The following is a 16,272-nucleotide window of genomic DNA, read 5'->3' as shown; positions in this document are numbered from 1 at the left end:
GGTTAGCCCGCTACCATCTTAGACTGCATCATCACTTACCACCAGGTGAGATTGCAGGCTAACTTGTAGTGGAATGAAAAAAAATACATACGGAGGTGTTAAAAAAGCTTAAAAGGTCATTTAAATTTTAACAACCTTTACATTAAAGGTATCCAATTACGAGAGAATAATTTCAATTTCATTGCATATCCAGTAAATGGTGTATCCGTGTTTATTGCATATAATTATTAAGCATTCATTGAACATCAGATATTCAGGTCACCCTGGGCGTGATCTGGACTCCACGATGGATATTAATCGGGCATTGGGAATGCGCATGTTTCCTGCGCATCATAGACTAACTAAATACCGTTCCTGTTACGTTCGTTCCGTACCGTATTATGCCTAACTAGCTTTTAGAAAAATATGAACGTAAATTACTTATAAAATCAGAAACTTTCATATAAATTTTCATCCCCTATTTGATGAATTTGGAGTTGGAATTTGTTTTCACATATTTCGTTATTTTTAATCGAAAACCTAAAATCAAAGTTTCATGGAATTAATATGAAAAATAAATTGACTTTTATCCCCCATTTAACCGCCTTAGGGTTGGAATTTTCAAAAATCCTTTCTTAGGTTTCCAACATTGTAATAACTACCTGTGTGCAATTTCACCTCGATCCGTCTAGTGGTTAGAGCTGTACGTTGAGTCAGTCTGTCAGTCAGTCACCTTTGACTTTTATAAAAATAGACTAGCGTTTGCACGCGTTCTTCGTCCGCGCTTGTTACAGGTATTTACAAATCCCGTGGGAACCGTTTGTTTTCGAGGAATAAATAATAGTATATTACTCTCCGTCCATTAAACTAAGTCTATGCTAAAAATCAAGTTGATTAGATGCTTAGTTAGGGCGTAAAGGTAGGTCAAACAATCTAACACGCTTCCGCATTTAAAATATTACTTACGATTTAGGTTTTTTGTATTTAGTTACTTTTTTCATGCCCTGACATTTTGAATTGTTGTCTTTAAACGATAAAATTGTGTTAACAATCTATCATTGCACTGAAATTGGTGTATAACGAACATTTATTAAATATAAATAAATAAATAAATATACTACGACACTACACACATCGCCAACTAGCCCCAAAGTAAGCATAGCTTGTGTTATGGGTACTAAGATGACTGATGAATAATTATATGAATAATATACATAAATACTTATAATATATAGATAAACACCCAGACACTGAAAAACATTCATGTTCATCACACAAACATTGTCCAGTTGTGGGAATCGAACCCACGGCCTTTGCTCAGAGAGCAGGGTCGCTGCCCACTGCGCCAATCGGCCGTCAAATATGTAGATACATTTATGTTATTCCATATAAGCATATCTAGACAACCTATGATCATTTATTAAAAAGACGTTATTATTTTGCGCAAGATCGTTGATGTAATATGTAAGGATGTAGTAGGTACAATGTGACATATTATCAGGAAAAATTCAACGAAATTCTACATCCTTATGCCTACGAAATTCTCATCCTTAGTCCAACGGACGAAAAAGCAGACAAAAGCCAGAGTTAAATAAATGGCTGCCATATAGAATAATGCCGGCCAGCCGACAATAGGTGATATATGCAAAATCTTCTTTCGCTCGACTTAACAACAATAGACGTACGAATTTCAATTCCCTGTCTCGCAACGATGAAACCTTGTCATAATGTTGTATAACGTCATGGTATGGTATATTATTTTATTTATTTTGTATCGGAATACCTGATATAAAATTCGTTTCAACAGGCACTAACTTAAAACTTATCACAGAGGGTTTTATATAAAAAGGAAGAAAACCTAGTAAACTGTACTAAAGTAAAGTTAAGTTTGTCAGAAGTGTAACATTCTTGATATATATAAAATGATTACTGTAATCACTTTTGATGATATACTGTTATCACAAAGGTTTGAAAAGTAATTATTTATTTGCATACAAAATCTAATTTTAAATTATTTTGAGTCAGAGATAAGTTCATGCTACTATACGCTTGATAAGTAATCGCACAGTCAATTATTACTGCCCACTGTTAATATTATATAGAAGTTACTTAGCAAACTTAACAAACTAATTTATCAAAGTAAAACTTGATATTATTTATATTTGTTAGTGCTTAACGAGATATTTATTTAAACTGGACGGATAGGATTTATCAAGGATTTGTCTATATCACTAATTGTACATATTAAGTTTGAATAAATGTATACTTTTAATATTGCATTCTGTACTTAGCTCACTTGTAAAGCTAATCAGATTGAATAAAACTAATAAATTAAACATATACATACTGCTATGCTCACCACCCCTGCGAAGGCGAAATCCTAGTCCTGAGTCCATCAGTAAGTTACTGAGAGGATAGGCTAGGCAAAACCATAGAGGACTCAAACTATCGCCCTGGAAAATACCCCGCCTAATTCCTATCGGTTCAGTCGATTCAGAGTTCTCAACAGCTCCTGGGTGACGAAGGACTGTCATCCACTGCCTACAAAACATTATTTTATTCTACGTTTAAACTGGCGTATCTGGTGTTTAGAAAACATAATCTGTGACGATTAAATGTAAACTAAAGCACGATCACGTGCCCCTTTGAGCGAATCGCCTTTTGTTATTAAAATAACTTATTTCTATACCTTAGATTTTAGCCGGATATCCGGTTAAGATTTTGTAAAATAAGAGTCAGAGCTGCTTATATGCGTTAAATATGTGTATATTGATCTGTGCTTCGTAACGCAGCAATGGGGAAAACGGTTTGTTGATGCAAAGATTTGGACACAGATTCGTAAAGTAACGTAGTTGCATGCGGTGTTTACATATAAGTAGCTTAACTTTTTATCTTCATATTGTATAAGCTAGTTTGAATTGTTTTTTTGAAATGTAAAGTTGGTAAAACGAATAAAAAAAAAATCACCTCAAAATGTTTTCAACCTAATTCTGACCCTTCGCCACTTACCCTGGAGACGTAGCCTAGAAACCGCTCTCGACCGTTCACCGCATGCTCTTAAAGCACATATGTAAGTATGTACATAGGTACTCACTCGGTTTAATATTCGAATTAAATATATGGTTATTAGTATATAACAATATACAGGCCTCGACGTATATGTAACACGATTTGAACGATGTCTCGGAGGTTTTTTTTTTTTATTTCCACCACAAGTTAGGACTTGACTGCAGTCTCAAATGGTGTTAAGTGATGATACAGTCTAAGATGGTAGCGGGCTAACCTGTTAGGGAGTATAGTGGTCATACCCCTTATCGGTTTCTACGTGACATCGCACCGGTACACTAAGCCGCTTAGAAGCACGTCACTGCCGGTAGGGTGGTAACGAGCCACGGGCCACGGCCAAAGCCTCCCACCCGATTAACCCAAAGAAAATTCAGAAATTGAAAATAAAATATAATAGAACCCGGGATCTTGTAGGGAGGTTGTCCCACTGATTCGCTTTCCTCAATGCAAGAACATCAAACCACGCGGCATCGTGGACTCCACACCCCTCCCCCAAACAGCATCTCCGTCCACTCCTGTCGAGTGCCTCGGAGAGTAAGTCAAGCCGTCGGTCCCGATTTTTATCACTTACTTGTCGTATCAGTCTTTAAAGCCCAATAACCCGCATTGGAGTAGCGTGTTGGGTCTATGCTCTTCAACCGTCTGTCCTATGAGAGAGGCTAGGCTTAAGCCCAGTAGTGGGTTGTTAATAGGCTGCGGAGGATGGATGATTAAGACTAGATATAACTGTTTTGTTTAAACTTAATAAATCTATACTTAATATTATCAAGAGGTTAAGTTTGTGAGTTTGTGACAATGTGGGGGGTAATCTTCGGATCTACTGAACGACCTTATGAATATAAAGCCACATTATTTCTGAGTGCAATAGGCTATATATATTAAGCTGAAAACTGAAAGAACTTTTGGTGCTAGTCAGTTTTGCAAAGTAAGTCGGAGAAGAAACGGTCGAACGAAAACGTTTCTTACGAACGCTGCCTTAAAGATGAGAGATATATGATTGAATTCTACAGAAAAGTTGTAGAGTTTGATAATGCCTACAAAAAAGGCCGGGACCGGGCAAAAAAAAGTATTATATTTTTATTCATTTTTTTTTTAAATCGTTTAAAAAAAATATATGAATTCTTATCAAAATAAGTAAACATATCTTCTTAAGTATTTAAAATAAAAGACTTTTAACTGCATATAATTTGGATGAATGGTTAAAGATATATTCGAGATATGTAAGGAACCGAGCCTAAGACTTTTGAGTGATTTTATTTTCTAATCTTATACAAACATCTAAAGCAGAAGAATTTGATTGTTTGTTTATTTGAACGCAATGATCTCAGGAACTACTGGTCCGATTTGAAAAATTATTTTAGTGTTACATAGCTCATTTATCGAGGAAGGTTATATGAAGTATATCATGATGCTGGCACAAATAGGAGCCTAGCACCAATGAGGTTTCGAAATCGGGGGTTAATTTTTCCTTTTGAGTTTCCGCTGCGTGCGCTGCGTAAACGGATAAAGTTCCGATAAAATGACGTGTGACAAAGTTTTTCCCCTTTAAAAGTTCTAAAAAAAAGTCCGGGACAGCATATGTCTATCTTTTAAGGTTGACCTATACGCTGACGAAGTCGCGAGAGGCCGCAAGTAGAAGACAGACATATCCACAGCTTTGTACCTTATCTTCAATCTGTGCTATAACTAGTTTTTATTTAAAAAAAAATAAAACGTATGATTTATTCCTAGTATATTTTTTACTAAGTTAGTGCCTGGTAGTAAGGCTTAATTTACTTAATCAATTAAATTTTGTTACGCCATCTATGGAATGTTTGTGAACTGCGACGCCATTTCAGTTAGCGCTATTGATTGTCTATCTTACTTTGTGCGTTCACCCATAGATGGCGTTGATATATTTTTATGCTGCCTTTAGTAAACTTAGTTACCCTCTATATATTTTAGTAACTTAAAATTTTTCGAAAGGTTAATTTATAATAATCATTCATGTGTTTATATCGACATGAGTTTATGTTGATGTACTCATGTATAGTTTATTGTTTATTCATGTGTTTATGTTGATTATGTGTCCTCAAGTGACTTGCAGGGAGTCACTGGTGCTAGCAGCTCAAAACCGTGCAGTACCAACTACATGAAGATTCTGATGTCCTGGTCAAATCGTTTACCGTCTAGCTTACTTTATGTAGAATCACTAGAAATAGACTGACTTGACGTTTCAAAAGTGCTTATTTAAACTAGACCTACTCGAAATAAATGTATTTAGAATTTTACCTGTACAGCGTCGTCCAAGCACCGTCCCCAAGCGTCGCTGCGGTCCACCAGGGTGTTCCATTTATCAGCTAGCTTGGCAACTTCACGGCGTATCGACCGCGCCAGCTCGCGGGCTTGTTCCTCCGCAGACCTATATCCACGAGAGTCACCTTCGCTGTCGCGGCTTGCTGTGGAGGAAAAGTTAGTTTAGATACATAATCACTTGACTTACCTACTGAAAATATACACGATTAAGTCATATTTGCATTATACAAGACTGTGAATATTCTTTTTATGTACAATACAGTATTCTACATATGATTCCGAAAATCATTTTGGAAATAACAAAGTCAAAAGATAAATAGGTAGCTAGATAAACTCTACGCTGCCCTAACACACGTTTGTCATTGTCAATATAATAATATTGACACACGGTCAATATTATGCGTGTTGCGTATTAAAGTATTGAAGTATACCTATACATAAAAAAATTGACAATGTACAATCTGTCCCAGGGCTAATTGACCGCTAATTGACTGCATTTATTTGGACAAAATTATAAACTAATAACCTTTTTTTTGTTTTTTTTTTGTTAGGGATTCCTGACTTACTGCGCTATATATAAACCGATAAATGTGAGACCAGACCAAAGAATGTGTACCATTCTTTCTTGAAGAAGGTATTCTGTTTGATATTTACAAATATATCTCACTATCATCCTAACAATATTATGGCAAAAGTGTGTTCGTTTGTCATCCCCTTAGGCCCTAACTGAGCAACCAATCAACTTGAGCTTTGGCATTAAGTTGGTTTAAGGGACGGAAAGTAAAATAAGCTACTTTTTAATCACCGACGCAAAACCGAACACGTGCTCTTATCTATGTTTGACGAAAATCCAAGATGGCAGCCGCTACATAATCACGGATTATATTTTATTCCCTCACTCCCTCAACATGGGTATCAAATAAAAGAGCTTGACTAGCAGAATACTACGATAAACTTCAAATCCAAGATGGCCGCCAACCACAAAATTTCGAATTACATTTTTTTTTCATAACTCCCTCAATATGGGTATCGAATAAAAGAGATCGATAAGTGTCGGAAGTTTTTGATTCCTACAAGAACAGACGGTTCTCACAGGATTTGTAAAAAACCGTAATAAACGCGGATGAAGAACGCGGGCAACGGCTGGTCACAACAATGCGATTTGAGTAACAGTATGACTTACTCAGAGTAATAGATCAAATAGATCAGTCACAATACAACTGCGGTGTACACGAAGCAGTGGGTAATGACGTCACCGCGCAAATGTTCGAGTTGCCACTTAATTAAGCTGACACTGGCCCTCAGTGATTAACACGGATCAGTACACGATGTGATCAATCCGATATAGGGTTGTGTATATATTCCTAGATAAAAATTAAACGCAGATTAAGATTAGAACATACCTACCTAGGCGTTGGATAATAGGACATCGGCCGAATTCTTTTTTTAAATTTATTAAATAGATATTTACTCGAAGTGTTGGTAAAACATTTAAAAAGAAAATTATAAAAATGCAATGTGCAGCAATTGTTTCAAAAGTACTCTGTAATTGAAAGGTAGATTCAAACTAGTCACATCTCCTGACAATCACTTTCTAATGAATAATTATTGTAAAGTCAACATCCACTAAGGATACTCCGGTGATAGATAGAGATTAGGTAGATGTTGATTGAAGAAATTTTAAACTACACCGTACAGATTCTCCTGCTTTTCGCGGGGTTTAGCAAATTAAGCTTAACTTTCATTGACAAAGTAACGCCAACATCTTTCCAATAAGCTTGCTCATGTCTAATAAATAATGAGTAATGGTATTTGATTTCACAGTAACATCCTTGCTGGCTCAAATGGCTCAAACAGTCGATTAATATAATACATGGCGAGTGCAGTCGAAAGGAATGTAATTATGTTATTACTTCCACTATAGACTATTGCTTTGTCTCTCTAGGAGTATTTTCAACTTAGGTTCAACTTGAAAATTTTAGAACTCGTATCGTACGATTACGGAAGCTCACTTGTGTGTAATATCACGAAGGTACGAGCATGTGGAGGTTTCATCAAAAATAAAAATTCATACCTTGCGTACCAGTGCTCGACTGTGAGTAAACGAGGCATTCACTGCCGAGTGCCGTGATTCGTTGAGAAATATTTCAAATTTTTATCTCTGCATTTTTCATTACTGTAGCTCAGTTAGGGCTGCCGAAAATACCAGTCATACTAAGTTTTATTGACATATTTAGGCATGCGCTTTTATACGAAGCTGTGTTATCTCTCTTTGCTTGGATTATTGTTATTCTCATGGCAAAACTTGGTGTGTTTTAATAATTTGACGGCCGATTGACGCAGTGGGCAGCGGCTCCGCTTTCTGAGTCAAGGTTGTGGGTTCGATTCCCACAGCTGGAAAATGTTTGCGTGATGAACCTGAATGTTTTGTGCCATACCTAGCAGATGAGAGTTCTTCTGAGATTTTTTTTAAGTTTTACGGATTAGAAGTTGCCAAATCAGCTTATATCCCTATCCCTATCCCTATTAATATTATAAATGTCAATGTAAGTTTGTTTGTTACGCTTTCACGCAAAAACTACTAAACCGATCCTCATGAAACTTTGTACACATATTCTTGGAAGTATTAGAAGTAATATAGGATACATTTTATCCCGACAATAAGCTCGGTTCCTTTGGGAGAGGGGATGAGTGTTAACCATTATATACCATAACTCCGACAAATTATAACCGATTTAAATAATTATTTTTGTACTATTGAGGTTATAATATGCGTTTAATTTTGCCCATACTGTGGTTAGAGATAGAGGACAGCGAACTACTCAGCGGACAGCAGCAAACCACTCATTCAGGGCTTAAATTGAACGCCACATCAAACAACAAAATCAACAGCAGACGAAGTCGCGGGCAACAGGTAGTAAGTATATAAAAATTCCGGAGTTTTGTATCACAAGATACATTAAACCATACATTAAATTTACTGAATTTAATATTAAATAATGAAGTTTGATCTCTGCCGCCTCATTACTCTGCCACGGTCGGGGTATTGTTTGACGCCATTGTTACCCGTCAGTTTGTTTGTACGCGATTGTTCTCTCGCCATTTTACAATAGTTGAATTGATTTTGATTATTATAGCGTGAGCATTACCCTCCCGGTACGGTTCATTGGTATTTAGTGTTTGTGAATCAAATAACTGATCTGTATTATTGTGTGATAGTAAAGGCTTTATATTTGAATCAATATCGGTGCTTTATTTGACGGCCGACTGGCGCACTCGGCAGCGACCCGGCTGTCTGAGTCCAGGGCCGTGGGTTCGATTCCCACAACTGGAAAATGTTTGTGTGATGAACATAAGTGTCTGTCAGTGTCTGTGCGTTTATCTGTATATTATAAGTATTTATGTATATTATTCATTAAAATATTCATCAGTAATCTTAGTAACCATTACACAAGCTACGCCTACTTTGGGGCTAGATGGCGATGTGTGTATTGTCGTATTATATTTATTTATTTATTATTTCGTCGTTATATAACTACACCAGAAATTAATCAATATTTTTGAATTTTGACCGGTGGGAGGCTTCTGCTGTGGCTAGTTACCAACCTAACGTCAAAGACGCGCCGCTAAGCGACTTACCGTTCCGGTGCGATGTGATGTAGAAACTGATTATGGGTGTATTGCAACTGCCACACCCCTGACAGGTGAGCCCGTTATCTCAGACTGCATCGTCACTTACCAGCACGTAAGATTGCAGTCAAGGGCTAACTTGTAGTAGAATAAAAAAAAAATTAGGTACATTGATAACTGAAATATAATAATAATAATAATAATAATAAAGCTTTATTTACATTCCTTACAATTAAATACCTTACTGGCTAAATATAATAGAGTTAAGTAAATACAATTTTCCTTAATCCTAAATTCTTATTTTCTATTTTAATGTTTTCATAGCTAAGTAATATATTGCCCTTATTGTACTTATACTATCTAATTTACGTAAGGACCGCCAGTAGCGGTAAAAGCCTCCTCCATATTTTTCCATTTGCACCTGTCCCTTGCAAGAGTACTCCATGTCTTACCCGCAACTTTCGCGATGTCGTCCTCCCATCTTTTCAATGGCCTACCGGGTCTTCTCTTCCAATCCATGGGATGCCAGTTGGTAACAATTTTTGTCCATCTACTATCTTGACATCTTTGAATGTGACCCGCCCATCTCCATTTAAGTTGCATAATTAGCTTTATGGCGTCTCTTGCTTTGGTCTCTCGTCTTATATCAGAGCACCTAATGCGGTCTTTAAGTTTAAGGCCAACTATACTCCTCTCCAAACCTCTTTGACATGTCCTTATTTTTTTCAATGTCCTGATTGAGAGGGGCCAGGACTGGCATGCATAGGTAAGACATGGTAATATACACGTCTCTAGCGCTTTTGTTTTTAATCTTATTGGTAAATTTCCTTTAAAAATTTCCTTCATGCTCCAATATTTTTTCCATGTATTGGTGATTCGTCTATCTATTTCTTTGTCAATAGAGTTTTGGAATGAGATCAGATGACCAAGATAGATATATTCTTCTACGTATTCTATAACTTTCGATTGTATTTGTATCTGACTGCATGTGGAGTTTGTGATAATTTTCGTTTTTTCTTGATTTATATGCAGACCTACTTTCATACTTTGTAAATTTAATGTTTCCAACATATACTGTAAACCATCTGAACTTTCAGAAAATAGTACTATGTCGTCCGCAAACCTCAGGTGTGACAAGAAGCTACCGTATATTTTTAGCCCGACGTTGTCCCAATTTAGTGTCCTGAATATATTTTCAAGGACAGCTAAAAAAAGCTTTGAAGAGAGCGGGTCGCCTTGCCTTAAACCTCTTTCTAATTTAAATGGGATTCCGACCGTGTCTATACGAACGCTAGATGTACTTTTGTGGTAGAGTTCTTTTATAATGTCTATGTATTCACTATTAATACCCTGTTCTGCTAGAGCATTCCACATAGCATTATGGGAAATGGAATCGAATGCTTTAGAATAATCGATAAATCCAATGTATAATGGTTTTCCATATTCCTTGTATTTTTCTATTATATTTTTTAGTGTGTGAATATGATCTATTGTGGAAAATCCTTGTATAAAACCTGCTTGTTCTACTCCCTGGTTTTCATCTATGATTTTTGTTATGCGTCGCAATAAAGTGGTAGCGAACACTTTATAGATGCATGATGTTAGACTGATAGGCCTGTAATTACATATTTGTTTCGGGTCTCCTTTTTTATAAATTAATGAAATTTCAGAATATGTCCACTGAGTCGGTAGTTTTTTCGTATAAAGTATAATGTTAAAAAGTTTCGTCAATGGTATAATAAGACTGTCCTTTCCAGCTATTATTATTTCATTGCTAATACCGTCCGGTCCAGGGCTTTTGTCATGTTTTAATTTATTTATTGATAACTCTACCTCTCTTTCCATAAACGGTGGTGCTGGGTCCGTATTGTATGTTTCTACTTTTGTACCATTTGTATGGGATTGTTGACTGTATAGAGCTCTATAATATTGAGTAGCTATCTGAATAGTTTCATTTCTGTTAGTAACGGTACAGCCTGTAGCGGTTTCTATCTGACTCATGACGATTTTCGTATTGGCTAACTTCTTATAAGCTTTCTTCACTGCTCCAGTTTTTTCTAGTAAGTGTTGGAGTACATGTAGTCTGTAATTTTTAGTATTTTCCCTTATTTTTTTATTAATAGTTCTATACAACATGCTCAGTTTTTTCTTTTCTTTTCTTGTTTTATTTCTTTTATTCTTCAACTCGTGTCTTTCATTTATTAGATCTTCCACTTCCTTATTTATTATATTTTGCCTTTTGTTTTCTCTACTTGTAATTTTAGATACTTTTGTGCTATCAAATATAGTTTTTTCTATGATGTCATACATTTCTTGGGGGTTTTCCGTCTCATTCCAATATGTTTTGAATATTTTGCTTGCAAGTGATGCTTTAAGTTTAGGTATATCTACATATTTTACTGACTTTTGATTGAATCGTCGTCTAGATCGTTTTTGACAGGTAATATTTAAAGTTGCTCTTACCATCCTATGATCACTTGGAAATTTTAAACTGCTAAGGACATTAACATTCTCTATCGACTTAGGGACATTTGTTGTAATGAAGTCTATTTCATTTCTTGTGGATCCGTTTGGCGACTCCCATGTCCATCTAAGTTGTTTAGGCTTGTAAAATATAGTATTCATTATGGTTAATTTATTTTGTTGACAAAATTCTATAAATAATTCACCTCTTTCGTTTTTGATGCCGTATCCGTATTTTCCCATGATAAATCCCATATTATTATTTGTCTGTCCTACCTTTGCATTCATGTCTCCCATTAGAATCATTTTTAGATCACATTTTTTAATTGTATTGTGCAAGCATTCGTAAAAATAATGGATTTCAATGTCCTTCGCTTCACTTGTAGGAGCATATACCTGAATAATTGAGAAGATATTTCCTTCAATTTGCACTCGAAGTACGGCCACTCTCTCGCTTATACCTATAAAATCCAATATTATAATTTGATTTTGTTTTCTTATCAGAAAACCGACTCCTTTTTCTCCTTTCGTTTCTCCGAAGCTATATAGTATGTATTGGCCTCTATCTTCCATGTTATCACAACCGGCGAACTTCTGATAGACCTATAATATCCCATTTTATTTTCGCTATCGCATGCTCTAGTTGTATGACTCTATCTTCATTTCCTAATGATCTGACGTTAAAAGTAGATATATAATACTTTTTCTTTAATGGAGGGTGTTTGTCTACTACCCCCGCGGTGACAAACCGTTCTGGGGGAGATTTTTTATGTATTCTACCTTTATATATAGTGTTTGTAGTGTTGTTGGAGTTGCAGTTTTTTCAATTTGTATATTATGTTATGGAAGAGCGGGGCCGCCTGCCACAAGTGCTAGTAGTAATACTAGTAACTTACTAGGATTACCACAATTACAATGTATTATTTTGCTGTACGAAACGAAATAAATATCTTTTTTTTTTTTATTTAATATGAAACTACATCATCAACATCATCATCATCTTCATCATATCATTTACCGGTCCACTACAGAGCACGGGTATCCGGCCATAATGATAAGAACATTATGGAGAACTCTCAGCCATGCAGTTTTCCTTACGATGTTTTCCTTAACCGTTAAAGAAAGTGATATTTGAATTTCTCTAAGACGCACCTAACTTAGAAAAGTTAGAGGTGCGTGCCGCGATTCGAACCCGACCCCCGACAGTGAAGTCGAAGTCCTACACAGGGCTACCGCCGCTTTGAAACTTCATAGTATTATGATAATAACTGAACTTTAGGCCTTCCAATGCCCACCAATTATCCTAAACTCTATATTTACTGTAATTATGACCACCGAGTCCACTAATCAGTACTCGTATGTTCGGTTCCCAAAATCAATTACAAACAATTCAATCGAAACTTGTCCATTGGATGACCGGTTTCTATCTAACGTTCGCAATTATTGGGCCGCTGTCAGTGTGCTTTGTTACCCCTTTGGCCCCTTTCTGCCCCTTGATAGACGGAATTCCTCGCAGTGTTTACGTATAGTTAAGATTCATCGTTTTTGTTGTTTGTACTTTTTTTTTTTTTATTTATTCATACACCCGGTTTCGATATCGGTTCCGGTTCAGAATTTTCTCTTCTCTTCTGTTCTGGTCTGGTGGGAGGTTTAATTATTTATACACCCGGGTTATATTTCGGTTCTGGTTTAAAATTTTCTCTTCTCTTCTGTTCTGGTCTGGTGGGAGGTTTAATTATTTATACATCCGGGTTATATTTCGGTTCTGGTTTAAAATTTTCTCTTCTCTTCTGTTCTGGTCTGGTGGGAGGTTTAATTATTTATACAACCGGGTTATATTTCGGTTCTGGTTTAAAATTTTCTCTTCTCTTCTGGTCTGGTGGGAGGCTTTGGCCGTGGCTAGTTACCACCCAACAAAGAAGTGCCGCTAAGCCATTTAGTGTGTTCCGGTGCAATGTCACGTGGATAGCTATATGACTACCATACTCCCAAGCTGGTTAGCCCGCTACCATCTTAGACTGCATCATCACTTACCAACAGTTGAGATTGCTAACTTGTTGTGGAATAAAACTCATGCGGGGAAAGTAGTATCTTGACGCTCGCTGTTGCGGTTGAAAAAGAACCGTTTGCCCATTTTAAAATTTGAGTGCGACAAGTTTACTTGTACACTCAAATTATTCTTTCCCCGCATGAGTAATACAAAATAGTATGTGCAACAAGTGCGACATCGATTACCCACTCAAGCGAGTGACCGCACTCGCTTCTCTCGTGCGTTCAACTTCGCTTTCGTGGGCAATCGACAACTTGTCGCACTAGTTGCACTATATACTATTACGTATTTAAAGAGACATCTATCAAAGATGAGATTAAGAGATTCTAAATCCAAAGAGGCTCCAAATGCCACTATACAATGCTACAATAGAATGAATGATTTTTATGTTACCTAACCATTATTCATTGTAAAGTCAACATCAACTGAGGATGCTCCGGTGTCGGAGCGAAACGTGTGTAGAGGATACATTGCCGAACTACTGTTTGGGTAGAAGTATAAAGATTGAAGAAACTTTTAATTACACCAAACAGTTTCTCCTGCTTTTTGAGGAGTACAGCAAATTAAGCTTAATTTTCTTGATTTAGATTAGTGAATTTGAGTACAACGGCATTGCATAATTTCCACACAGTATCTTAATTCCAACAAAGGTATTATATACATCGTCTCAGTATCCGTATGTGTTATGTCCTCAGTCTATGCGTCGTATCGCAGTTCGTTACACAGAATTAGCATGAAGGCTTGCATATGCATAATCACAACGCATAATGCATAACTGTTTAACATGCAAAGAATACATTGCAAGCTCTATAACAATCAGCTATGATTATGCATGTTGTGAACCATCGTATGCACAGTTTTATTGGGAGTTACTAACTGTTAAAGACCGTATAAACTAACTAATACTGAGCTAGGTCAATTTCTCAAGTTTGGTTTAAGCATAGATTACCGAATGAAACCTTTGAGATGTCTTTCAATAAGTTTAAAGTTTATACGTAAGCTTATAGAAAAATTAAATTATTACACAAACGATAGATAAGATTTATCTTAATATTAATTGTCTGTGAGATGGTGATCACAAAAAACACCGGCTAAGTTTGTTATAGGGCCTTCTTACACAGCGCGTTTGGAATCCTCCTGAGACTAGCTTTGGGTTTAGGTTTACGAATACCACCATCACATCACAGTCAGGGAAATAAAACATGTATGGACGCTTCATAAGTGGCTGTGATAACCGATAGGCCTACATGAATACAGAATTTTTGGATTTGATTTTCAGCTACTTTTATTATTCTACTACACGTTGGCCCTTTCCATCTCACCTGGTGGTTAGGAATGATGCAGCGCTACGATCCTAGCGGTCTGGCCTGTTTTGGTTATAGCTTCTTTACCCCTAATCGGTATCTACGCGACATCGTACCCTAACGCTTAATCTCTTAGCGGCACGTTTTTGGTAGTGTGGTAACTATGAAAATGAGAGAGAGAAACGAAAAAACGAGAGAGAGCCGATCCTTCTCGGAGACGACCGAGGCGTGCAGATGGCAATCATCGCCCAATTCCATCTGATCTTTAGTCCCAGATGAAGGGACATCGGGTCGTGTCGGACAGTATGGGGCTCTCGCCGTTTAATACCAATTTACACGACCCGGGTAGGATAGCAGCTTGCCGTAGCCAAAGCAAGCCAAATGAGGTCGGGGGAATATTTTCTCCCGGGACGAGCTCTACATGCGCTGTACGAGGGAGGCACCGGTGCGTTCTTAGGAGATCCCGGAGCCTCCCAATTATGTGCCGAGGATGGCCACCGAGGGGGTTTTAGTGGGTAAAAATCCCACATAACCCGATCTTCTTTGAGGTCGGGTATCTTTGAAGATTTCCCCCCCGATAACAAAAGAAAAAAAAAAAAAAAAAGGGTGGTAACTAGCGACGGTCGAAGCGTCCCACTAGAACAGACCAGAGAAAATTCAGAAATTATAAATTCTCAAAGTGCCCCTGCCGGGGATTGAACCCGGGAACTCCCACTTAAAACACAGCGCTCACCGCTACGCCAGAGAGATCGTTCGAGATCGAAATGTTACCTGCTATTATATTTTAGGACTTATTAATATTCTCTTGTTAATTAACAAGGAGGCTCAGGTATGCTTTATGTATTGTATTATGTATTGTATTATGTATTGTAATTATGTACGCATCAAAAGTGCCACCTGTGGGCCTACTTGAATAAAGATATTTTTGACTTTGACTTTGACTTTATTATTTATTTCCTTTCGAAAAACCATCTAATAAGTAATATACCATTAATAACCTAAATTACACTCTTTATCTACTCTCTGCCACCAATTCTAAAGAATACTCATAGACAATGATAGACTACTGCAAAGTAACACCCGCTTTTATCCGAAAAAAAAAACAAATTAAATTAAGAAAACACAAATCTCATTAAATATATTTTTAAGGAATTGAACCGGAAATTTTATACAGAAGTAATTAAGGCTCTGAAGTACACCCGTCCATCGTGGGATTGAGACGGGTTTTAATTAAAAGAGTGCTTGTGCATTCAAAGGCTTCCATCGTTTTTAAGGTAACTCCGTTACTTGCATCATTTCTGTTACTATTTCCTTTTTTTGTTTCTACCCGCAAATCTCAAATCTAAAGTAGGAGGTTTTTTTAAATATTTATTTTATAAATTTTCCCTGGGATGGTCTGATGAGTGGCTGACATCTAGTAAAAACCCCACCTACGTACCTACGTGACGGAGCGCTAAATATAGCGTACCGGTACGCGTAGAAACC

General features: G+C 36.8%; 1 protein-coding gene across 4 annotated transcripts in view; it reads right to left on the bottom strand.

Annotated features, from left to right (window-relative positions):
* The window catches only part of LOC120633905 (dystrophin, isoforms A/C/F/G/H-like), a 752,632-nt gene that overhangs the window by 98,720 nt on the left and 637,640 nt on the right, over positions 1-16,272 (bottom strand). For all 4 annotated transcript variants that reach the window (XM_039904299.1, XM_039904301.1, XM_039904300.1 and 1 more), the window contains one exon: positions 5,317-5,483. In XM_039904299.1, coding sequence (XP_039760233.1) covers positions 5,317-5,483 — 167 coding nt within the window. The remainder of the gene's footprint in view (positions 1-5,316; positions 5,484-16,272) is intronic.

Source organism: Pararge aegeria, chromosome 22 (assembly GCF_905163445.1).
Source record: "Pararge aegeria chromosome 22, ilParAegt1.1, whole genome shotgun sequence".
NCBI lineage: Eukaryota > Metazoa > Arthropoda > Insecta > Lepidoptera > Nymphalidae > Pararge > Pararge aegeria.
The sequence above is the reverse complement of the archived record's forward strand: the minus strand, read 5'-3'. Positions and strand labels throughout refer to the sequence as shown.